The 8,997-nt window shown below is 52.1% G+C and overlaps 1 protein-coding gene across 1 annotated transcript; it reads right to left on the bottom strand.

Annotated features, from left to right (window-relative positions):
* Positions 1-718: 718 nt before the first annotated feature.
* ANKRD9 (ankyrin repeat domain 9) lies at positions 719-2,334 on the bottom strand. Its single transcript, XM_034062066.1, has 2 exons — positions 2,197-2,334; positions 719-1,978 (listed from the first exon to the last, which is right to left on the bottom strand). The coding sequence occupies exon 2, from the start codon at positions 1,907-1,909 to the stop codon at positions 1,031-1,033; it is 879 nt and encodes a 292-aa protein (XP_033917957.1). The 5' UTR covers positions 1,910-1,978; positions 2,197-2,334; the 3' UTR covers positions 719-1,030.
* Between the last annotated feature and the right edge of the window lie 6,663 nt (positions 2,335-8,997).

Raw genomic sequence — 8,997 nt, 5'->3', positions numbered from 1 at the left:
CATTACTCCTAAAGGAGTTTTTGAGCTGCAGCAGCTGTGAAGGTATGTTATGTACCTTGGAGCATCTCAGAAGGGATAGGTGGAAGGCTGGATATCTAAGCTACTCCCCTGGTACCCAGAGCAGACACAAATACTGCCACAGTTCTCTCAGCTGAACTTAAGCCTTTGAATCCTGCTGGTGACTGGCAGCAGAGAGGCCAGAACCTCTATGGAAACCAGAGGTCTAGGGTCCTGGGCTATTGCCATACCTACATCAGTCCCTCTGGGCACAGCAGAGTGCAGGCACATGGAGGCTGGCCCTCCTCATACCCCACCCAGCAGCAATCACACAGAGCAGATTGACCAGAGGAACGTGTGTTCTGCTCTTCTTCACCTGTCAACAAGCACCTTGGTGCTCCCAGGGAAACAGAGAGAACCTTGCAAGGAAACCAACTGTTAGTTATATTTTAAAACTTTCTTTTTCAGCTTCACCTCCCTGCCAGCCTTGTTTAGGGAAGCTTAATAGCATCTGGCTTCTCTTTGGTCTTGTGTACAAGATGAGGAAGTTTTCATCTGTGCCTTTAAAAAAAGCTTGCATCCCTGCCAAGATGTATTAGGAGAGCTGTAAAAAAAGGAGTCATGTTCCAGGAGCACGAGGCTTATGTAACAGGGAAATCCTAACGAAAAGATACTCCCCCACCCTGTGCACGCTTTTCCAAGGCACATGCCGCTTCAGGGGTTTCAGATGCTCAGTTTGTATTTTGATCACATCTGCCACTGGTTTATTCAGATGTATTTACAAATATATTCTCCCACAACCCCTTATTTGTACATGCCATAGAATGTTTCTATAAAATGCAGTGTGGACCTCACCTCACCACAAGGATCTTTAAATAAAATATATTGTAAAGTGCCAGATAATTCTTTTAAAAAACACAGTTCTAATTAAAACAGATACTTGGCCACTGCATTAGCAGCTCTGTATACTGATACATTTTTAGCACAGCAGTCTATTTCTGTCAGGTGAGCAGGAGGCTTTCATACCACCCCTCTAGCTCTCCAGTTTCAAGTCCAACGGCTTTAGAAAATGAGGCAGAGGCAGATTGTCCAGAGCCTCTGGGAAATGCTCAGGTGAAATGGTCCTGATCAAGACACGCATGGCTCCGACAAACAGCGACGGGGGAGATAAGCCCACCAGGCACTGGAACCTGCTCACCCCCAGGAGGTCCTGCCACCGCTGCCGGTTGTCCAACAGTTGCTGTTTCATTGTGAACTGGAGGTCCTGAGGCACGAAGAAGAAGAGGCAGTCGAAGCAGAGGAGCTTGGCACGCATGTTAGCTGCCGGCGCGTGGGAGATCTGCTGCAGCAAGGTGTCGAGGGGGGTATTCCCGGCACTGTCCTGCAGGCAGGGTGATGCACCGTGCCCAAGCAGCAGGAGCAGGCACTCGGGTCGCACCAGTTCACAGGCCACGTGCAAGGCTGTCTTGCCACCCTCCACACGACTGCAGCCCCGGCGGTCCAAGTGGCTGGCTCTGTCACTTGGTGGGAAGGCCTGGATGGCCTTGAGGATTCGGAAGAGGACCCGGACCCGGTTGTAGCGGACAGCCATGGCCAGGTGCGGGGCCGAGGACTGACAGCAGCTGAAGCTTTGACTGGGCACAGCCAGTGCACTCTCGGGGAACTTAGTCAGGAGGTGCCGGGCGTAGGGCTGGTGGTCGTGCACCAGCGCATATAGCAGGGCCTCCGAGGGCGAGTACACACTCACCTTGCCCCCATCCTCCCAGTGGAAGACCTCCATGGTCCGCATGTCCTCCAGGAACCAGACAGGCAGCAAGTCCCTCACCGCCTGGTAGAAGGCGAAGGAGGATTTCTTGCACTGCTTCTGGGACTGGGCCCCGCTGCCGCCGACCCACCGGACGCTCCAAGGCATGACGGGCAGCTGCGCTCAGCCGGGGGCTGCCTCCCACCCTGGCGCGCAGAGGCCGCATCGGGCCGGGACCTGCAGGAGCGGAAGGGCGGTCAGTCCCGAACAGCCGGAGCTCCCCCCGCTGCTGCCGCCTCCCCGCCAGCCCTCCCGCCACCGGCACGGGGAACACCGAGCGGCGGCGGCACCGGACACACCCCCGGGGCAGGGGACACCCGCACCGCTGCGCGCGGGACCCGCCTCCTGCGGGGCGCAGGACACCCGAACCCCGCTCCCGGGAAGCCGGCGCTCACCTCCCGCTGGCCCCGCGGTGCTCGCTGCTCGCGGCCGCTGGTGCTGCAGCGGAGGGGCGCGCAGGGAGGCGCGAGCTGTGCGCGCCGCCCGGGGGGGCCCTTTTATCCCCACCCCCCGGGCCGGGCGGTGAAGGTCGGTCAGGACCGGGGAACTGTCCAGCCGCCGCCGATTGGCGGCCGCCCCGGCGCCCCCGGGCTCCCATTGGCTGCGCGCAGAGGACGGGGCCCGGCACCAGCGTGTGCGTCACGGGAGGCGAAGTTCCAAGAAACTTGGCTGCCGGGGCCGGGGCGGGCGGGGCCGGGGCATGGCCGGGGGTGCGGAGCGGAGCATGGCGTCCGCTGGGGACGTGGGGGACAGGGGGAGTGGGAGGGAGCGGTGTGGGGTCCTGGGAACATGGGGTCCTGCGGCTATGGGGTGCAGGGCACGCAGGGACCGGGACACGTGGGCGCCTGGGATCATGGTGTCTGGACCACAGGGAGAGCTGTGCACGGGGACCATGGGACACTGGGGCTCCTGGGTGTAGGATGCTGCAGCCACACAGTGCCCATGCACACAGGGTCCCGGGCAAGCGGTGTCACCTCCCTGCCTGACCTGGCCCAGGCCAGTTCTCAGGTCACCCTCTGCTCGGCCCCTGCAGGTGGCCCTGGCCAGAAGCTGGCTGTGCCCTGAAGCCAGTGCTGGTCTTGGGCTCCCGCATGTGTGTGTACATGTGACTGCTGCAAAACTCGTGTCTCTTGCTTGTTTCTCAGATGGTGACATTCGCCTGCAGTCCTTCCTGCTGGCAGCTACCTGTCAGATTTTGGCTACAGAAGAGCAAGGAGGTGGTGGTGGCATGGGGTGAGCCTGGCACTGCTGACAGCTCTGCACCAGGGAATCCCTCCCCCGGGCACCTGCAGTCCCTTGGCCCTAAAATGCATGTGTAGAGGTGACAGCCACACACTGGTAAAGCAAGTGCTTTAGTTGTTACTGGGATCTGGTCTCACATAAGGCCTCCTTGCTGATAGCAAATCCTGGGACCTGCTCTATCCTTGACCCTCCCCCTAACCGCCCCCCCCCCCCCCCCCCCAGGTTCAGAGCATTTCTCTCTTTCTCCCTGTGTGTTTGACCCCCAGTGTCTCCCCCATTTGGCACCATCTCCCTCTCAATCAGGAAGGTGTGATCAGGCTCTCTGCAGGTGGGTAATGCTGGTCACTGTCAGGTTCATGGCTGACAGCTCTGGTTTCTTCATCCTTGGGGCTCCCCAGCCTTCCCCTCACTGGTATGGGAGCGCAGTGTCTGCTGGCCACTCCTGGGACAGGCAATGCTTTCCACATACCCCAGCATGATGTGTGTGTGTGCACTATGGGTATTGCCAGGCATGTGCTAAAGTGTCCCACTTCCTTACAGCCCTCTCTATGAAACTGCTTGGAGTGGCAGGGAGGGAGCCTGCAGGTTGCTGTCAACCCTCCCCTTGACCCCAGTGAGAATGAAGCTGGCAAGGAACAACCGCTGCCTTTGTCATGTCTCTTGTGAACCGCCATTCAGCCAGGGAAACAATGCTTAAGCTGTGCTCCATTTGCTTTGTAACTTCTTCCCTGCTGTGTGATGCTCACACCAAAACCCAGGTCTGTGTGAGGGGATGCAGGCAAGTGGGTGAGCTGGGCAGGACACGGCACACCGCTGTCACACTCTGCAACACTCGGTGACCACATCTGAATGAAGAGAAATTGGGGTATTGTTGCTGAGCTGCTCTGCTGGATGGAATTAAGTCCAGCGTTTGTCATTGCAGTTCGTCATCCAAGTATCCGCACAGATCCACCACAGCTCCTGGTGTCTCAGGTGTCAGCCGTGGCACGGAAAATCCTCTTTCATTGCTCGTGTCAGATTCCAGATGAAAACTCATTAAAAGCAGCCACTTCTACCATCCCCTGCTATCACCAGGCACTCACCTGTCACTTGCATCCTATTCCTGCAGGCACAAGACAATTCGTACCAAAGTTTGGGATCAAAAGAAATGGTCTTAAACCAGCTAATTCTGTTGCTCTTCCTTTGTGTCCAGTGCAGCCTCATCTGCCTGTGCCTTGCTGCCTGTCACTGATGGTAATGGTACCTGCTGGATCTCTGCGTGTTGCCTGCTCTGGGAAATGGCCTTACCCAACTGCCAATCCCAAATCCATTACCTGCCATCACCAGGACGTTGGCATCGATTTGTATGTCCAGCGTAGTTATAAGACAGGTTGCCCAGCCTTTTCTACTAATTTTCTACACGTGCCTGGGTAAGCCAAGTGGTGTCAAAGCTGAAAGGCAAGGGATTAGAATAGTTGCAAAGTGAAATTGGGTTTTCTGTAGGAAATTAATGCCTTTGGTGTGGAAGCAATATGTTTTTTCTTGGACCAAGCGCTCTGATGGAGGTAGGGGGGCCAGCTACAACCATAGAGTGCTGTGGGCCCCAGCAGTGGCTTAAAAACTGGCCAGAGCATGCTGAGTCCTCAGTGCCCCAGAGCTGGGTCCTGTCTGCAAAATGTATTTGCCACATACATTTGAGGCAGGAGCCTGCCTATAGGCAAGGTGGCCTGTTTTCAGTGGAGCAAAAGTATTACATTTGGCCCCAAAGTTGTTTGTAGCATACCCAGCACTAGCAGTGAACCACAACAACCCAAAAAGGTTTTAATTTTGTGATATGTATTTTATGTGCAGACCACGGACATGCCTTGTTTGTTTGCAGTCCAGCCTGCTTTTAATCACTTTGAATTAAGTAACTGATCTTATTACTGATCCGACTGTGAGAGGGCTTATCATAGGTTCGTTGGCACATGACAAAGATTACTCCGTCTGTGCAACCACGTCTGAGTAATGTGACGTGTTCTCTCAGAGCTATTATTTTCTTCACCCTCTTACAGGACACTGATCTTTTGGTTTGTTGAGCACATTGATCCTTCACTTTCTCCAGCCAGTGACAAATTAAAACTGCCTTAGTGCTACTGAAACCCAGCCACGTAACGGGATAAAGGGAAAAGCTCTGCTGTTTCTGGTAGCAGACGTCATTTGTTTCCTGAGGTTTTCATTAAATAAGGGCAGGATCATACTAACTTAATGGACTCTATTGTGGGTGTAATTAAAAGCACCATGAAAATAGGCAGTTATCAGGGTGCATACTGAACATAGTTAATGTTTAGTGCTGGTTTTGAGCATGAGATAGAAGCTGGGCAAAGAGTACATCCCTCATCTTTGAAAAGGGCTGAAAGATCAGGTTTTACTCCAGTCCTTGCAAGGATTTTGTGCATGAGTTTGACTCTGAACATTACCTGTCTGCTTTCAAAGGTCAGCAGAGTTTGGACAACAACTCTGGAGCTGTGGTGGGCTGGAGCAGCAGAGCTGCCACTTTGCTTTAAGCCTCTGGCTCTGGGGTCTTTGTCAGCAAGTCAGATAGAAACAATTGATGTCCCAGTTAGGTAAAATTAAACATCTTCAGAGAGAAGCAATGAGTGCTGGGGGTTTGCATTAAGGGCATTTGGTTGGAGTATACACTTGGATCTTCCCCTCCCACAGCAAGTATTTCATTGACCTTCAGTTTGTCGTGCCACCAGCATCCCATTTGCAGAAGGGGTGCAGTAATGCTGCTTTGACCATCTTGGTTTAGCCCATGAGTTCTGTAGGTCAGGGGTAGTATGCAAGTGTACCAGTTCGATCCTTGAGGTCCTGTTTCTGCATAGGGACCCCTCTGCTCTGCTCTGTTAGACAGGGAATAGAGGCTGATCATCCAGCAGTAGTCTGCAGGGACACAAGAAGGCAGAGCTGCTGGCAGTCTACGTGGGACTTGTTCTCCTTTGGTAAGGACGTGGCAGGTGAAGAGGTGAATTGCATACCCAGGCACCTCTGCTTAGCTGTGATGAATAATAGCTGCTGCTGACACCTCGTGGAAGCCTTAGATAAACATTTTCTCCAGAATACTCTGTTTCCTTTTCTCTGCTGCTGCTGGTTCCCCATCTGAGGAGCTCACCCTTTATTTCTGTCATCTCTGGAGCACCCAGCTGGGAAGCAGACAGCAGGGCCCTCAGCTGCTTACAGGACCAGGGATGGGAAGGCAGCCAAGAAAGGCTGCCCAGGGACTGTCCTTTACCTGTCTGAGAAGGGCATGTGTTCTCCCTGCGCTGTGGTGAATGCAGCTCACCATGGGCATCTTTCGCACATCAGATGCAGAGAGGAAAGCATCTCACTCCTAAACTCACCTGTGAGTCTGAAACATCCATTGTGTACATGCCTTTTGTGTGCCTGTTTTGGCCATCTCTATTTTTCAGGGGCATATTGGCATGTGCCATTATAAATCACTCTGTCCTTTCATTTCAGAAGCGCAAATCTCTAGCGGAAAAAGTCACAGAAGTTTTCCTGGGAAGTGAGAAAATATGTTTATTTGAGAAGCAAGACTGCTGAAAGTGCTGGTGGGAGTCAGCGGTGGTCTGGGTTGGGCCATTGCTGCTGGCTCCCTGTCTGAAACCATCAGACAACATCACTCTGTCCAGGGGTGGAGTCATGGCCTTGAACCCTGTTCTCACCACTCATCTCTGCGCTGTCTCACTCATCACCCACAGCACCCACATCTTCTTCCTCCTCAGTCTTCTTTTGCATTAGTCACTCTCTACTTGCCTGACTTCATATGAATCATCATTTCACATTGAGCCTGAGCTGCCCATAACCCTGCTTGCTTTGGTTTCTCTGCTGTGCTATAGGGTCAGCTCCATCCTGACCCACAGCATGAAAGGAAAATCTGCTTTGGAAACAGCAAAGTGAACAAGTCTTCTCTTGTTACACTTGTTTCCTGGCTGCTGCAGAGAGATTGTGACACCCTTCCAAAAATTTGCATCCCAAATGGTGCCTGGGAACCTCAAGTGAAGCTATCGAATACTTCATTTTGGAAAAGAAATCTCTTCACCAGCTCTGGAGGAAACATGTAACATGAGGTTCGACTGCAGTCAAACGTCAGCCCTGGCCGATGGGAAGCTGAATGCATGGCTGAACTGGTGTCACCGATCTGCTGAGGCTGTCAGTGCCCACTGGTGGGATAACCCAATTTTAAACTATTTTTTGAACTCTGGATCCTTGACAGAGAAAAGTGATCTGGCAGAAGTGAGGTGGGCAGCAAGGTGATAAGGTCCTTCAGTGGCAGCTACTTCACAAGCCCTCAGAGATGGTCACAGGCCATCATCAGGGTCCTGTTTATTTTGACTGGGTTTGCAGGCCACTGCTCATTAAACCTCGATTTTGGCATCTGTAATAAATGATCCATGTTCATCCTTTTGGAAACGTAGGCAAACTCCCAGAGCTGCAGCAGAGATTAATTTTGACCCAGCATGTTACAGGGGGAAGCTGAAAAGTGTACTTGTCCCTTAAAAGACAAAACATACCTTCTGGGGAGCCTTTCTGTTTTGTAAGCAAGGAGACGATGGGGGTCAGAGAGCTCCTGGCGCCTGTGGGCGTTTTTGGCCTTCAGCTTGATGTTGGTTGTTAAAAATATTTCCCCAGATGTATTAATACAAGCAGACTGGATTGCATCTGAGCTGAACATCGTGAGCCTAAGGCAGGACACAAATATAGAAGCAAACCAGCCTGACATAAGAGTCATCTGTCCTCGTCTACACAAGAAGCGAAAGGGAAAGAGAGATAACTTATTCTGTTGCAATTTTTAGATGCTTCCAGGCATTAGCTTGGACTTCTGAGAGTGCCTGCCCTGGGGTCCTGGGGCACAGAAGACCCCATGTATCCCTCGCTCAGCCCCAGCATGCTGTGCCACAGGACTGAGCACTCAGCACATTTTTAACCTGGGGTTAGATTTGCTTAGACAAGGTCTGCAGTCAGGAATGACTATTTAATGTGTTTGCCTAACAGGATTACCCTTATCATAATGATACTGTAACCTGGCCTTGGCAGGGCAAACCCCAAGGGCTCAAGGGGTCAAACCCTCACCTCCCTTGCCCCAGATATGCACAGCAGAGCTTGCCTCTTAGCATGCAATTTTCAGCCAGTGTTTCAGTTGGCATTTAATACTCTGCTTTTGGAAATGGCTCTTTTGAAGCGTACCACAGACTGCAGACACCATGCTTGGAATTAATCTCTCCACATCTGAAAAAAATTAAAATCAATAATATTTGAAGGCTGGAAAAACAATGCAGTGTTTTACAATTAGAGAACTGTACGGGTTCCCTGTTGGGAATTGCCCTGAGCAGGTGCCTGATTGAATTCAGTGTGAATTTGTTGTCCTCTGGCTCTCTAAGAATAGATAATGAACCAATGATTTGCCTGCTTTTTTGTTTTGTGTATCGTGAACATGCCTAAAACCGTTACAGAAGCATCTGTTTCTCTCTAAAAGCCTATCTGTGGTTATTAAAGTCTGCTGACTTAAAAGACTCGAGGAAGGTGTAGGATGAAAGTTCTGTTTTCCTGCAGGTAAATAGGATAACAGCTTTGCTAAAGCTGAGCCTGACTCCACTGATGGTTGGCACCCAGACATGTCCACCCCAGTTTCTGGCAGAGTGAGGGGCACCCTGTTGCTTCCCAGCAGTGTCACTTTAACCCCAGCACTTCTCAGACCAGCTAAGATGAGCCTGGCTTTACCACCTCTCTGGGCTATTTGTGGAAGCAGAACCTGCTGCTTGCTATATGGGGGTTCCAAAACAAGCAGGATCTTCTATTTATAATGTGCTATAACTGGTTTGAATGAAACCTGTGCTTCTCCGGGCTTTAGGGCCACAAGACTGCTGGTGCAGCAGCACCCTCATTCCAGGGAATGCTGCTGGGGATGCTGAGATGGTTCTGCATAAAACCAA

This window comes from Melopsittacus undulatus, chromosome 4 (genome assembly GCF_012275295.1).
Source record: "Melopsittacus undulatus isolate bMelUnd1 chromosome 4, bMelUnd1.mat.Z, whole genome shotgun sequence".
Taxonomy (NCBI): domain Eukaryota; kingdom Metazoa; phylum Chordata; class Aves; order Psittaciformes; family Psittaculidae; genus Melopsittacus; species Melopsittacus undulatus.
This window is presented reverse-complemented; position numbering and strand designations above follow the sequence as displayed.